The following is a 16,810-nucleotide window of genomic DNA, read 5'->3' on the forward strand; positions in this document are numbered from 1 at the left end:
TTGGGAGCCGACTGACGGAATTACTATTTCTTTATAAAAGGGTTCAGGAGTGAGCGTGCCACAGGAAGCAACTGTGTGCTGGCGTCTAGACTTCATCCTATGCTGATCTGACTTTTCGTGATGCACAGGCATCTCTGTCGTGTACTTATTTTAACACGGTTTCACTATCTAGGCTCATGAATCTTGGGAGGAGCAGGACGCCTTCTAGTCTGTGCGCTGCTGTCCACACAGGGTTACTCTACAGCTGAGGAGCACAGAGCGAGCTGCTCCCAACTCAAGGTGGCAATGTGTTCTTTTAAAACCTTTCTAATGTTGAGATAAAGTAATTCTACAATATGCTAAAATACAATTAACTGTATTCTAATTTGCCGATTTAAAAGAGAAAAAAACACAAATTCTCATCAATCTTTAGGGGGAAAGTGTCTGTTTCCTTAAAAAAAAAAATAATTCATTTAGAACTCTGTCTCTCTCTGCACAGAGCCTAGACTATCTTTGAAGTTAAGACAATTTAGCATCACTGACAGGATTTATGGCAGCTCCTAATCCTTTTAAATAAGGCAAGGAGGAGACATAAGTAAGTACTTTTTACCTTCAAGCAAAACACTAGAGCAGTACACAGCCCCTTAGAAAAATAATCACCTCACCCAAAAAAAAGTGATTTAATAGACGACAAATTCCTGACAAACAGGTCGCTAATGAGCAGCAATTTGGTAGGCTAATACCACTAAGTATGTTTTCAAAACTGCCACACAGAGAGCTGATCCATCAACCTAAACAGCTCGTCATGAATTGGCCACCATCTTTTCAAATATAAAAAGAGGAGAAAATAATTACTTACCATGTAAATCTACTCATTTATACTAACACTTAAGTTCTAATTTTTCTAATCTCAAGCTGGCATTTTAGATTTCACTTTAAAATTCTCCTATTTAAGTATTACCTTGGCTCTCAGATTTGCTTTGCAGCCCAAGCTGGTCTAAAACCCACTATGTAGCTCAGGCTGGCTTCAAACATGTGATCCCCCTGCCTCTACCCACCAAGTTTTAGGATTACAGATGTGAGCTACCAGTCTTGGGAAAATTTATTTTTAAACAGAGCCTATTTTTAAATGTATGAATGACCAAAAACGTTTTTAAAGATGACTAAAGGTATACAATATCACTCCGTTTATTCTTTAGGGCAGCCTTTCATCATCACGACGTGTCTAAATTACAACTGGATTTCAGCATCATTTAAGTTTCATTATAAAACTAATAGTGATCATAAATTTCAGAAATACAGGATACCGCACTGAAGACAACAACAAAGCCAAGGCTGGTGGCACCCAGGGCTGGTGGCACCCAGGGTGGTGGCACACAGGGGTGTGACACACGGGGGGTGGCACACAGGGCTGGTGGCACACAGGGGTAGTGGCACACGGGGGTGTGGCACACGGGGGGTGGCACACAGGGCTGGTGGCACACGGGGGGTGGCACACAGAGGTGGTGGCACACGGGGGTGTGGCACACGGGGGTGGTAACACACGGGTGGTGGCACACGGGGGGTGACACACAGAGGTGGTGGCACACAATCTTCATCTCAGCGCTCAGTAGGCAAAGGCAGGCAAATCCCTGTGAGATCAAAGCCAGCCTGATCTACACAGGCTCCAGGCCAGCCAAGGCTACAGTGAGACACTGTGCACACACACACACACACACACCCCAAAACATCCAAGAAAAAGTCACAACCTGTTGGGCAGTGGTGGCTGAGGCCTTTACTTCCAACACTATAGCACCCGGGGCAGAGGCAGGCAGATCTCTGAGTTCAAGGCCAGCCTGGTTCACAGAGAGCTTTTTCAGGACAGCCAGGGCTACACAGAGAAAGAAACCCTGTCTCAAAGGTCACAACTCAAATGTGGGCTTTCCTCTCAGCCATCTTGGGCACAGCCAAGTTTTCAGCACTGGGTTTTCACCCCGACAGCCTGGTTAGCGTTTCTACATATACAGCTCTCCCACGTGTTGAAATATCCCAAACTCTCGTTTGCTGCCTCTCACATGCAACCAACAGTGCTCCTTAGGTTAGAACTGCCACGACACTTTTTCACGACGAACACGTATACAATCTATACTACTCCACGGTCACCACGGTCTTCTGTGAGCAGTGGAAGGAAACACACTTTGGTGGAGTTCAAACCAACCGCTAGCCTGTGGCATACTGAAGGAAGGGAAGCGTGGCTGCAGATGCTGCGTTGAGTCCTCTGCCCGTGCATCTGATCATCATTCACGGAGCCCAGAGTAGGATGAAGGGACTTTCCTTCAGTGCCTCAAACGAGGTGAGAATTATTATGACACCACTGAGCCCCACTCCTGTCCCAGGGGAGGGTGTCAGTGAGGCAGGGTTTGGCTTGACCATGGACACACACCACAGCCCCAGTGACAGTACAATTAAGCCAGGTCAATCTGGGGTCCCATACTGCTCCCTGGCCTGGTTTTAGAAAAGGAACGCTTTTGCCTCTATCCTACTGCCCTTAGCCCAGAGAGGGCAGTCAGTCCCTGACATCCACAAGGTTCTCAGGCTCAGATAGGCAGCATGTAATTACCATGAACATCCAGGTGAGACTGCAGAACACGCCCAAGGGGAGCTACAGGTATGTGTAGCATGTTCTCACTAGATAAGTGGAGTCCACAGTGTACTAACACAGGAGCTTCAGGGACCCCAGAGCAGGAGTTTGGGGATCCTGCTCAGAGCTCAGCTTGTTTAGTAAGGCGCGGTTGCATTTTGCTTCCCACTGACCCCTGGGTTATCTGCTCATTAGTCCAACTCCTACCTCGAACTCACTGTGGCCCCGTGGGGACTACAAGGGAAGGGCAGACGAGAGATAAGATTCTGCGCTCGGTGCATCGCAGCACCTCCACCAGGATGCTTATTACGCAGGCATCTGCTTAGATCGCATAACTAGATCTCCTGCCTGAGTCCATCTGGGTCGAGCCTACAGGCTAAACAACCACTTCAGAATTTATTATGTTTCATTTTTTGTTTTGTTTTGTTTTGAAGACAGGGTTTCTCTGTGTACCCCTGGCTGTCCTGGATCTCGCTCTCTAGACCAGGCTGGCCTCAAAACTCACAGAGATCCGCCTGCCTCTGCCTCCTGAGTGCTGGGATTAAAGGTGTGCACCACCACCACCACCACCACCACCCAGCTAATTTTCTTTTCTTTTTCTTTCTTTTTTTTTCCTTTTTTTGAGGCAGTGTCTCTCACTAAAAAGCTCAAGCTTGTCCCAGATCTCACAATTCTCCTGCCTCATCCTTAACAGGTGTGGGCCATAGTCTTATGCTAACTAAAGTTGGAGGCACTCCAGTGGATCCCCAGGGAGGACAACAGCCAGTGTGTGTGGTGAGGACCAATGCACAGACACGGTGGCCTCCATCCTTGTTTCCCTTCTGCGGTGGCGGAAACCCTCAGCTGGTTTTTCTTTGAGAAGCGGGCACACACATTCCAGTGATGTTTAAGATCCAGGCTGGCCTCTATGCTGTCTAGCAGTAGTGCTCCCCGGGGAGGAGTGGGGCCAGGGAGCCGAGCACACCTGTGGCCACACATTTGGCTCACCTCCCTCAGGCAGATTCTGCACTGTCAGATTCTTTTGTTTTTTTTCCAGAGCTGAGGACCAAACCCAGGGCCTTGCGCTTGCTAGGCAAGCGCTCTACCACTGAGCTACATCCCCAACTCCAGATTCTTATTCTAACACAGACTGCACAAGCACACTCAAGGGGCACACGTGACTTACTGAGTGGGGGTGAGCAGGTCTGCAGGAAGGTCTGAGGACGGGGTGCATTAACCCTGATCCACCAAGTCCTAAGTGCTGCTTAGGCCGTGACTGACAGCTCCGGAGGAGTCTTTTTCTCCCCTCCACCAAAAGGGACCTAGTTTCACAAAGGGTGTGAGATTGCTCCAACAGAATGAATCATCATGGCACAGAGCCACTCAGTGGGTTTGGCTGAGCATGCATCGACCACATCTTCTCTCTCTGCTTGTCTGGAAGGAGACATGCTGCTGTCAGGACTCAGAACAGCGCATGCAGACTTCAGGACCCTGCTGTCAGGACTCAGAACAGCGCATGCGGGCTTCAGAAGGACTCTGCTGTCCTTTTTATCCCCACTTGCCGAGTCTAATGAGCAATGACAAAACAGCTAACTCTTGAGAGGAAGACTTAGAAAACCTGCCAAGGACAGCGGCTGGACATGTACACTATCTAGTATCTATTTATAAATATGTACAAGAATCACAGCCCAAAAGAACCTGCCTGCCTGCCTGTTGGTCATCATCCTGTTTCTAACGGAGGCCAGTATGGCTAGGTCCAACGTTTCGGCTCCACTAATGACTTTCCTGTTGTGTGGACAGGGTGCCCCTGAAGAGGACTAGGTGCTCAGATTAACTCTACCACAAGACCTGAGAGAGCTTTGCTAGAAGCAAATGCTGCTTCAGAAGCAGCACCACGTCCAGAACCTTGAGTGAAGAGTGAATCGGGAAGGATGCAGACATGTTATCCTCAAGTTAATTAAGTAAACAGGCACAGCATGAAGACTGCCCACGTGGGGCTGGAAGTCACAACTCAGAAAAGGAGCTCACAGGAAGTAAGACACTGAAATGTGCACACCCCCTGCTCGGCAGACTGCCCAACTCACACACTGAAACTCTCTTGGCCTGCGTTCGAGAAACAACCCACTCAGCACTCTTCGGTCCCCTCCATTCCTCCTGTCTAAGTGAGTTTCCTGATGCTCCCGGGCAGAGGGCCCTCCTGAGAACTGACCCAGCTAATGGGAGGAAGCGGCTCTCCTCCAGCAAAGATTCAAAAAGAGTTTTTCAAGCCCTTTTCGGTGGGGTGGTTGCCCCGGGGGTTCTTAAGGCATGCCAAACCTCTTGAAATAACAGAACTAGAACAACACCCAGAAGAAAGCCAGTCCCCAGAGCCCACACAAACCCCAGCGCCATTATCTTCAGGGCCATCTCTGAGCACAGTCACACCTTCTGTCACTTCTGGTGGAAGTGCGGCTGCTCAAGAAGCCAAGACTTCGAGGGGAAAGCTAAGACAGAGAGGGGAAGAAAATGCTCCCTTTGTTAGTGAAAAGCCGTTTCCACTGAAAGGTTTCATCATACAGAGTGGCGTGAATGCACTTTTGTGAACAGAGGCAGAGCACACCGTGAAGGAAAGCTGCCTGTGCATTAAACAAACACTGCGTCCCCTTCTCTTGAGCAGAGAGGCCTCCACTCCACCCGACACAGATCTGACACGGGCTTCCAGAGTGACACAGGTTCCCTCGGTTACAAGTGAGGGAATCACCCGATTCATGTGTTCTATAAGACCACAAGGCTGTCATAAATTGTCCCAGCACGCATTTAAAAATGGAGTGCTTGGGAAAGCATTTTAATTGAATTTCACAAATATTCCGGTGAGTTTATTTCCCTTCATGAAGCAATGCTTTAGGACAGGCGAGGACAAGCTGGAGTTTCTGTTTCACAACAGCAGGCTTCTGTGATAAAGCAGATTACAATACCCCATCAGAGCCGACTTCCTGCTCAGCTATTAAGGAGTGCGGCCGCACCCTGCCTGCTGCTGCCGTGAAGCTGAACTCCAGCTAAGAAGCAGCCAGCCAGCACTGCATGCACCTGTAAATCCAAGTTTATTACAAGACTTCCGTCCCAAGAGCGCTGACAAGGAATCATCACAATAAAAAAGCATTGCAGCATGGATTCTTTATGGAGAAAGGATAAAATGAATTCCACATACATCATGATTCAAAAAGCTCACCAGGCTATTTAGACTGCTAGTTATTAGATATTAATGGTTACACATGTACTGTGCAGTAACAAAAGGTACTTCTTACGTTCATCATGTCATTGTGGTGAATGTGGTGCGTGTATGGAGTGCAGCCTTGGGGTAACAGCTTCTCACAAACTTTTGCACAGGTAAATCTAAGCCCTGTAAGAAACTACGAAATTAGGAACTGACAATCAGGGAGGACTTGCCACCTCCAGGAGATGGTGACTTGTTCTGGCCCCAGGATCGGAGCTGGGGACAACTTTTGGGTTGTGCTGACTGTTGCATCCAATGTCACAACCTCTTACTAAAGGAGATTAAGAGCTCGTGTCCAGAGGAGCAGATAATCCCCACTTGGAGCTGATGCTGCAGGAGTGGAGTGACTATTTCTCTGCAGCAGATTTATGCCTGTCAGTATCAAGTGCAGAGCAAGTTCCTACTCTCTTCCCCGGGTAGTGCAGGGAGGAGAACCTTTGAGCACAGTGGGTACTGGGGTGTAGTAGCTCAGGATCAAACTAAATCACAGATAATCCACATGAAATCACCAGTTTCACTTGGCAGTGAAGTATGGCTCTCTTAAAAGCAATATAAATGTCCCCACATGGACACCCTTCCTGAGCACAGCTGGCTTGAGGGCTGGTGAGGGCTGGTGAGGGCTGGTGAGGGCTGGCGAGGGCTGGCGAGGGCTGGCGAGGGCTGGCGAGGGCTGGCGAGGGCTGGTGAGGGCTGGCTTGAGGGCTGATGAGGGCTGGTGAGGGCTGGTGAGGACTGGTGAGGACTGGTGAGGGCTGGCAAGGAGCTCACACTGGTAAAATGATGTATCTCACAGCTGATACTGACACGCCCATGATTCTTACTGTTATAAACAGGAGTTATACACCTCAGGTACTTACTACACAAACTTAATACAATTCTTGTTTTATTTCTATTTTATGTGCATTGGCGTTTTTTGCCTGCATGTATGTCTGTGTGAGGGTGTCAGATCCCCTGAACCGGAGTTCCAGACAGTTCTGAGCTACCATGTGGGTGCTGGGAATTGAACCCCGGTCTTCTGGAAGAGCAGCTAATATTCTTAACCAGTGAACCATCTCCCCAGCCCAAATTCTTTTTTTAAAACTAAATATTACTATGTAATGAACTTCTAAAGTATTACACAATGATTATGTCGGAAGCAGATGGAAACTTCTGGTTTGGGTAGAAAAGTAAAAACTTCAGCAAATCAATTTGAATCTCCCCAGAGCAAAATGTTTAAATATATTTTGTTTCATATTGGTTTCTTATCATTTGCTCAACACACAGACTAAGCGCTTCCATGCACACAGTTCTTGTGGACTGAACCAGCAAATATGGTCCGAAGTCACAAAGCATTTATGCTTCACAGCCGGATATAGAAGGCACAGAAACATCCTTAAACCATAAGCTGCCCACGGCCTCTCTTTCAGGGACCCCACTTAGACAGCATCCTTGAACTACCCTTAAACTTTTGAGAAACACACAAGAACACATTTGCAGCTTGAAGTAAGACAGGAAAGTGAATACCTATGCACCTCTACCTGCTCAGGAACTAAGGACCTCACTGCTATGGATGTACCCCAGGACGCGCCTTCCCCACCCAGCCCTCTGTCCACTGGAGGGAGTTTCCTGGTATCCTGAATGTGAATCACCAGTAACTTATACTAAAAGATGAGACCCTTTTATATAGACTTACCTGAGTCTACATGTTTCTTAGACCCACCCCTGGTCCTTGTAGCTGCAGCCTATTTATTTCAACATTTGTTAATACAGTCAATACAAACTTAACATGTCTTATCAATTATCAATTTTCCTACTGTAGACATTTTCTCTAGCCTTTTTCCCCAAACACAAAGCTTGTATCAAGAGAGCTACTTAAATTATGGCAATCTATGCCACAGCTCTAAAGAGAATAAAAATTTGTAAGTAAATTGCAGAATGTAAAAGAATATTCTTAGTCTTAGGAAATGCATGCTAAAGTACTTAGAGGCACGAAGCCATGGCTGTAACTTGTCTCAGTGACTCAGACATAGAATTACGTAGCTACACAGGTAGACAGAGACACACAACAGCAGCAGTACTTCTAAAAAGAATACAATGTTAACAATACTTGAATTTGAGTAAAGGCCAGAATATGGTTTTTTTTTTTTGTTTTTTTTTTTTTTTTTTTTTTACTGCTTTTAGTATTGCATTCTCCTAGAAATCTAAGGTCATCCCAAAAAGAATGTTGATTTTCAAAAGTTCTCCAAGAGGGCCAGAGAGATACATCAGAGGGTAACGGAGCTTGCCACCACCTAACAAGCTCAGCATGATCCCTGGACCAACAAGGTAAAAGGAGAGGGCCAACTCCTGTGATCTGCTCCAGACTCCACCTGTGCATCTTGGTTTAGTACCCCCCACCCCCACGCCCATAAATGTAATGAGGATACAGTAGAGGGAAAGGCTGGGGCTGGAGACGCTCCATAGTCAAGAACACTGGCTGCCCTTGCAGATCCCGGCACGCACACTGCAGCTCATGATAATCTGTAACTTCAGTTCCAGGCGATCTGACACCCTTTTCTGGCCTCCCAGAGTTTAGCATTCATGTGGTGCACAGATATACATGCAGGCAGAACACCCCCACACACGTAATTTTCTTAAATAGAAAGAAAATGGATAAAAGCTCTCTAATATATAAGTGAAAAAGTCAATTCAATGGCTGTTACCAATAATTCTTTATCTTTATTATATTTATATTTTCTACTGAAGACTGTAAGAAATCTCCCTAGTCTTCGTAACACTTCATTCAGAATTACTTCTGAGGGATGAAAGACGACTGGGAAGGACGTAGAGAAAACGAACTCTTCCACACTGCTGGTGGGAGTAAGGATTAGTGTAACCATTGTGATAAACAATACGGAGGCACTAGAAATGGATCGAACCTATAGGGCTTCACCCCTGAAACACCGCCCCTACTAGGCAGCACGTAACTGCTAGGTACCTGCCCCTGCCCGGGGTGTGGCCGAGACGGGACCCCTTAAGACCTGAGATGAGTACGTGCTCACTGTCTCTTGGCTACCTCGTGATCCTGGACGCCGGATGCTGGACTGCAGACCAAGTCAGAGTTCTCCAGAGAACCGCACTGGACTGCACCTCACCTCTCCTGGATCCCGTAACCGACCCCTTTGCTTGTTGTAAGTTTACCCAAAATAAACCTCTTCTGACTGTCAGATAAACTACGTGGAACTGCCTCATTAATTTCCACCACACAACCCCACGCCGGACACACATCGCAAGGAACTGAGCTCTGCACTCGCAGGCTCGCTGCAGCATGGCTGGACGCAGTAAGGGCCCATCACTGGTGGGTGGACAGCACCAACCCCGCCCTGATCTCTGGAGTGCAGAAAGGAGCTGAGTGCAGGCAGGCAGATGGGCAGCACACACACACACTCACACACACACACACACTCACACACACACACACACAGCCTCCGCTCTTGACTGTGGGTGTGACGTGACCTGAAACGCCCGTGACCTTCACTTCCCTACAATGACGGACGGTACCCTGGAACTGGAAGCAAAAATAAATCCTTTCCTCCCTAAACTGCTTGTTGTGAGACTACTACTTACCACAGCAACAGATGAACCCAGAAGAGGGACGAACTGAGGAGGTGCGGCAACTGCTGTGGTAGACCTGACCACGTGGCTTTTATACCTTTCGACTATTTTGGGGGGAAGAGCTTGTAACTGGAGAAACCGTTGAGTGCTATGGGCAAAGCATACTGGGCTTCACAGTGGGAGCTTAGCAGACAAGCATGATGAGAGAGGGCTGGAGGGACAGCTCAGCAGTGAAGAGGACAAGTACGCTCCTGTCAGACTCCACTTCGGACCCCAGCACCCATGCCAGGCAGCTCACAGCTATCACAACTCCAGCCGAGGAGATTCGTGGGCGCTCTCTCTCTCTCTCTCTCTCTCTTTCTCTCTCTCTCTCTCTCTCTCTCTCTCTCTCTCTCTAAAAGAGAGACTCTTGAGAGGAATGTAGACAGTTGAGGCCTGGCTCAGGGGCTCAGGAAAAACAAAGACAACCAGACAAGGCTTTGCTGTGACATTCTGGCTAAGAATCTGTGTGTGCTGAAGACTGACGGCAGAGTCAGAGCATCACTGAAGGGAAACGCTTGTGCTCTACTAGGCAATGGGAAAGTGTTTTCTCAGGGTGAGCACACTCAAGCTGATATAGCCGTGGTCCAGCAGGGCCTGCCTATAACTCCGGCCAACAGCAGGAACTGCCTATAACTCCAGCCAACAGCAGGGCCTGCCAGTCTCAATGTTGCCTGCCTGGTACTGGCTTTGACGGCATGAAAGATGCAAGACTGAGTGAGGGGTTTGTGGAGAGCAGCTGAGGCTGGCACTGTGTAGCAGGGTCAGAGTCCCTGCAAAGAGGCCCTGAGAAGCCAATAGTGAAGTGAAGCCTCAGCAATCTCACAATGGAGACCTCAGGACATCGGTGATGTAAGAACCACAGGATGACCACCAAGGAGAGCTGTAGGGTAGAGTGGAGCTGGCTGATGCCTGAAGAGAAGCTGCGTGTGTTGCAGGTGGTGGAACTGGAAGAACTGCTACTGAGGCCCCTTGAAGCCCAGAAGACAAGCCCCAGGTGCTAGACACTGAGCTATTGGATGTGATATTTGCTGGATTTGGTTTTGTTTTGATCTAATTATTTCCTGTGATGTCCTGATTCTTCCCTTTTGGAAAAAGAATACTATTCTGTGTTATCATATATTGCAAGTAAATAAATTGTTTTTAATTTTGCAGGGGCCCATAGTCAAGAGACTTTGGACTTTTAAAGTTGGGCTGTATTTTATATTATACTGAAAAGAGACGCTGGGGACAAGATGTGGAAGGTTATAGTTTAAAAGTGATGTTTGGTTTGTCAATTGACAAGAAGTGTGACAATTAGCTTTAATTGTGAAGTTTATAAAACCTTTTATCTAGAAAAAGAGTCTTAATGAGGAATTATCCACATGGGCATGTCTATGAGAGACTGACTTAATTAAGTTAATTGACGTGTCCACAGTGGGTGGCATCATTCCCTAGACAAACAGCCCTGGACTGTACAGGAGTAGAGAAATCCAGTTGTGTACAAGCAAGTAAGCAAGCCAGTAGCATGCATTGATTCCTCTCATCTCTCAACTGCAGATGTGATATGAAGAACTGCTTCAGGTGCCTGTCACTGTGACTTGCCCACAATGGCAGACTATAAAACAAACACTATTCAGCTTTAAGAGAGAAGAAAACGCCACTATTTGTGATGATATGGACGAGCCCAGAGTATATTATGCTAAATGAAATAAGGCACAGAAAGCCAAATATCTCACTCGCATGTGGGATTTTTTAAGAAGCTGAACTCATGGAAGTTGGGAGCAGTAAGATGGTTACCAGAAGCTCGGCACTGGGATGACAGAGAGAAACAGGGACTGTTGGTCACAGGGTATAAAGTTCCAGACAGACAGACGGAGGAATAAATGTGGCAATTTATGACACAGCCAGTAATTACAGTCAACATCAATGTATCGAGTATTTCAGAATAACTCAAAGCCAATTTCAAAGGTCACATTGTGAGAATGAGGTAGATAAACCAGGTCTGGTGGCACATGCCTGTAATCTCAGCTACTGGGGAGCTATACCAGGAGGATCACAAGTTCAAGTTCAACCTGGGCAACTGAGCAAGACTCTGCACCAAAGTGGAAAACTTGAAAGGCTGAGGATGTAGCTCTGTGGTAGAGTGATTGTCTGACATACACAGGGCCTTGGAGTCAACCCTTTGTACAAAACAAATGGGTAAAATAAAGTGATGAGTATGTTAATTTACCGGATTATTCCACTGGAATACCAGTAGTGAGGTATCAAGATGTACTTCATAAATGTATCAACTTAAAGTACTAAGGAAGAAAACACAGTTGACAGAAGGGATTATAAAACAAGCCTTCTACAAACCCAAAACCATGGCCTCTAAAGCCACACCCCACCTACAGGAAACGTTTACTAGAGAAGTGCTCTACCACTCAGCTAGACCTCTGCAGGGGGATGTCCTGATTGTGAAGAGGTGATAGAGATTACAAGTAGGGGTTTAAAGTCTAAGAACGAGCAAGCATCCCAGGAAAGAAGTGCTCGGCATCCCAACTCCATTCTCTATGTTTAAAGCCCAACACTGGAACACGCCTGTGTCTGCCCTGGGAGATTAATTATGTGGGGAATGACCTTTCACCATAAACAACAGAGAAGTAAAAAAGATATGCAAACGAGTTTTCAGCTGTGGGACAACAGGCCACAGGGAGCTAGAACCCTGAGCAAAGAAACCAAGGAACCCTGCTAGAACCCGGCTAGAACCAGCCTGAGCACTTGTCAACCTACGCAAGGAGCTGGGGTGGGGCAGCCCTGCGGTCTGATGGAGCCAGGTGTCAGGAATCGATTTCCAGAGGTTAAACAGCTGCAATTCACAGGCAGATCCCAGACAGGGTAAAAGCTGCATGGAGAGGAAGCTCAGGGGTCTCTACAGGAAGCGGGGCACAGGAGCACCTGTGTGTAACGCTCACACTTGGGAAGATGAGGCAGGAGGAATGCTTTGAGTTCAAGGCCTACCAGAACACAGAAGCTCAGTGGTAGAGCACAATCCCTAGCACTGTAAAAATAAAAAAAACAAAACCAAGTAAACTACCACAGCAGAGATGCGCACCAGGGTCCTGCCCAGCCTGCAGCTCGGGCAGATCTGGGGGAAAACAGTCGAGGCCAGCGAACACCACAGCACCATTACTGGGAAGCTCCAGAGCTCAAAGAAGGCTTTGTGTCCGGTTTCCAGCCAGGAGGGAAAAGGAAATCAGTGAGACAAAAAGGGGTTGTTACTGATTTGCTTTGGTTTTGAGGCTGAGCCTGGGCTGGTGACCTCAACCTCTGGACCTTCCCGCCTCAGCCTCCCAAATTCTGGGGCTACAGGCATACACCATCACTCTTGACACCATCCACACCTCCCAAAAAAAAACACAGGGGGTGATTTTCTAAAAAAGAGATTTTAAAATCTTTTTTAATAAACATTTAGTTAGACTAAGAAATAAATAGAGGGAAGCCTCAAACAAAGCAGGAGACTAAAAGATGACATTACAACTGACACCAAAGAAACACAAGCAGTGCTGGGCGGCAGTGGCACACGTCTTTAATCCCAGCACTCGGGAGGCAGAGAGAAGAGAGCCAGGCGGATCTCTGTGAGTTCGAGGCCAGCCTGGTCTACAGAGTGAGATCGATCCAAGACAGGCACTAAAACTACACAGAGAAACCCTGTCTCAACAAAACAAAACAAAAACAAAAAAAGAAATACATGCATTTAGGAACTCTTATGAACAACTACAAGAAACATTAGCACAGTGGTTCTCAACCTCCCTAACACTGCAACCCTTTGATACAGTTCTTCGTGTTGTGGTGACCCCCAACCATAATACTATTTTCGTTGCTACTTCATAACTATAATTTTGCTACTGTTACAAATCATAATGTAAATATCCGTGCTTTCCAATGGTCTTAGGTGATTCCTGTGAAAGGGTCATGACCCACATGTTGAGAAACACTGCATTAGGGACTCCTGTGCACAACTACGTGCCACAGATTGGAAGACCTAGAAGGACTGGTCCGTTCCTGAACTAGCATGACCTCCCAGACTGTAGCATCAGCACCAGACAGCCTAAAAAGCCAAGGGCACAACAAAACATACATTTCTCCCAAGGAGGACAGGTCCAGGACTGAAAAGCTTCACTGTTCACCAACCTTTTCAAGAACCGGCTTTAATTATTCTCAAACTATTCCAAAAATTTGAAAGGGGTAAAATTCTGTGAGTACAGCATTACCTGACACCAAAACCAGACAAGACCAGAGGAACAAAAAGAAAATTATAGGTCAATGTCGCACATGAGTACAGATGCAAAATTCTCAACAAAACACTAACTGAATCCAGGAGCAGGCTAGTCACACCGCACAATCAAGTGTGATTTATCCTGGGCATGTGACTCGCTGCACCAACAGAATGAAGGAAAACAGCAGTGTGCCCCATGTATTTCGGCATCATTAAAGCTATGTATGAAAACCCCGCAGCTAACATCAAACTAAAGGTGGCAAAGTGGAATACATTTCCGGGAAGAGCTGGAGCAGGACAAGGCTGCCCACTCCCACATCTCCCAGCAAGTATGTAATCAGTCCTAGCCAGAACAACTGGGTAAGGCAAAGAAAGAAAAGACATCCAAATAGGAAAGAAGAGACCAAGCTGTTCCTGTTTTCACATGAAAGGTAGAAAAGTCTAAACACCCAACCAAAAATTAGAACTGATAATGAATTCAATAAATCTGCAGGACACAAGATCAACATGCAGGAGCCAGTAGCATTTCTGTGCTCCAATAACTACCGAAGAGTCAGAAAAGTGGCCTGAGTGGAGCTATAATGTAGATGTCCCATCAAGATTTAACCAAGAGATGAGGAGCTCCATAATGAAAACTGCAAATCACTGATAAAGAGACTGCAAAGGACACCGAAACCTTGTGTTTGTGTGTATGTGTGTCACACACACACACACACACACACACACACACACACACACACGACAACCCGTAGTTGTGGATCGAAAGAAATCATTTAATGTCCATACAACTCAAAGTGACCCAGCACACATCCAGTGCAATCTCTGTCCACTACAACGATAGTGTTTACATAAACAGAAAACCAAACCTCAACTCTAGGAAACAACAGATTCCATAAGGAAAGCAACACTAAGTCACAAGAACAAAGCCGGCAGATTGTAATACCCGACTTCAAAACGTGCTGTGGATCTATGGTAACCACAGCAACAGCAGAAAAAGATGCGCAAAGATCACCACAACGAAACAGAGCCACCGAGACAATCCATGAGCGACAGACAACGGTTCTGGTGGAGATGCCAGGAACCTATGGTGGGGAAAGGACACCTGCTACTAAATGGCACCTGGAAATGAAAAACAGGAGACCTGTGCACAAAAAGAAAACAACATAACTAGACTTCCATTTTTCACCATAATCAACAGCCAAAAACAACCCATCTCAAAGTGGACCAAAGGCTTAAAGATATGGCCTAAAGCCATGAAGAGTCCAGAAGAAAGCAAAGGGAAATGCTTCAGGGCTTTAGTCGGAACAAAGACTTTTTTGGATATGACATCAAAGGTGTAGGTAGTTAGGGCAGAAATAGATAAATGAAATTATGTCAGACTCCAAACAGCAGAATCAAGAAACAACCCACAAAATGGAAGAAACTATTCGTCTGACGAGCGATAGACACTTAGACCACTTAAAGAAGGAAACAGAATATTTTAGATTAAACCAATTTCTTAAACAGGAAGGGATTTGAACAAAACATTTCAAAAGATGTGCAAATGGGTGACACATGCATGAAAAAACACCCAACACCCCAGCTGTCAGGACGCCCTGAGGGAAACCCAGTGGACATCATCTCGCTCACTCAGGACGACTCCCACTAAAATGATGAGAACATTTTCCTTCCCTTTCATAAAATGGCACAGTGAGGAGAAAAAATCTTAAAGACTCCCCAGGTAAAAAATGGGCAAAAGCCCAACTGTTGACCTGAACTCATCTACATTGTGGTGTCCGTGTAAACTGGAATAGTGATCGTAGAAATTAAAACTAGAAATGGGTGCAGTGGCACATGCCTGTGATCGGAGGCAGGGGACTGTGAGTGTGAGGTTGTTGCCTTTGCTACCATGAAAGCACCATCTGGAAAACAAATACCAAAGAACACCAAACACCAAACCTAAAAGCTCAGCACTCAGTTCAAGTCACACTACAGTGTGCACCCACAGGGGGGTCAGCACTCAGTCCAAGTCACACTAGTGTGCACCCACAGGAGGGAGACTCCCACTGGAGCTGCATGCACACACTTCCTGAAGCACAGCTCACAGCAGTCCAGGTGTGGAGCCTGCTGAGGTGTCTCCCGACTACCTGGTAAGAAAACATGGCCTGCATCCACAGGACGTGTTCAGCCATAAAGAATGAAACCCTGGGATGCAGCAACCCGGACTAGCCTACAGGGCACGATGAAGGGGTCAGACACAGGGAGATGACAGAGCGTGTTCTCCTGTGTGCGGTGAAGGGGTCAGACACAGGGAGATGACAGAGCGTGTTCTCCTGGGCATGGTGAAGGGGTCAGACACAGGGAGATGACAGAGCGTGTTCTCCTGGGCATGGTGAAGGGGTCAGACACAGAGAGGTGATATAGCGTGTTCTCCTGGGCATGGTGAAGGGGTCAGACACAGAGAGGTGATATAGCGTGTTCTCCTGGGCATGGTGAAGGGGTCAGACACAGAGAGGTGATATAGCGTGTTCTCCTGGGCATGGTGAAGGGGTCAGACACAGAGAGGTGATATAGCGTGTTCTCCTGTGTGCGGTGAAGGGGTCAGACACAGAGAGGTGATATAGCCTGTTCTCCTGGGTGGCAGTTCAAGAGGTCGGAGAGAGGAGTGACGGCCAGAGCCTGGGGCTTCTGACTGTCTAGTGCACAGCAGGACAGCTTGCAACAGCAGCTAGCAGAGAGGACTGCCATGTTCCCAGCGCAAAGACAGACATGCCAATTACCCCATCTGATCACTGCACACCTGTACTGAAGTAAGAGATCATGCCTCATAAATATGCACAATTAATTATGTGGATTAAGATCAAGCAGACCTGAAATCAATGAAATAACGTTTTTATTTAGTATTGGAATAAAGTAGCCTGAATTTGACATCTAGTGAAAATGTCTCTCAAAACATCAAAGAAACACAAATCAAAATACTGAGTATTTTATTCCAATCAAAATGGCTGTCATTAAGAACACACACAAACATACAAAACCCACAAAGTGTGGCAAGGAGAGGGTGGGTAGGATCCTTGTACACGACTGGCGGGAATGTAAATTAGTGCAGCCACTGTGGATGGCGATATGGAGATTCCTACAACATAAA

General features: G+C 46.8%; 1 protein-coding gene across 3 annotated transcripts in view; it reads right to left on the reverse strand.

Annotated features, from left to right (window-relative positions):
- Taf1b (TATA-box binding protein associated factor, RNA polymerase I subunit B) overlaps positions 1–16,810 on the reverse strand; it is a 65,205-nt gene that overhangs the window by 15,232 nt on the left and 33,163 nt on the right. Inside the window, exon 1 of one of the 3 annotated variants that reach the window (XM_059248230.1) lies at positions 2,195–2,287. The exons of the other annotated variants lie outside the window; for them this stretch is intronic. Within the exon in view, the coding sequence (XP_059104213.1) occupies positions 2,195–2,248 (54 nt within the window). The 5' untranslated portion in view covers positions 2,249–2,287. Of the gene's footprint in view, positions 1–2,194; positions 2,288–16,810 lie in introns of those variants that run through there. 3 annotated transcript variants of the gene reach the window in all.

The sequence above is a fragment of the Peromyscus eremicus genome, chromosome 22 (genome assembly GCF_949786415.1).
Source record: "Peromyscus eremicus chromosome 22, PerEre_H2_v1, whole genome shotgun sequence".
NCBI classification, from domain to species: Eukaryota; Metazoa; Chordata; class Mammalia; order Rodentia; family Cricetidae; genus Peromyscus; species Peromyscus eremicus.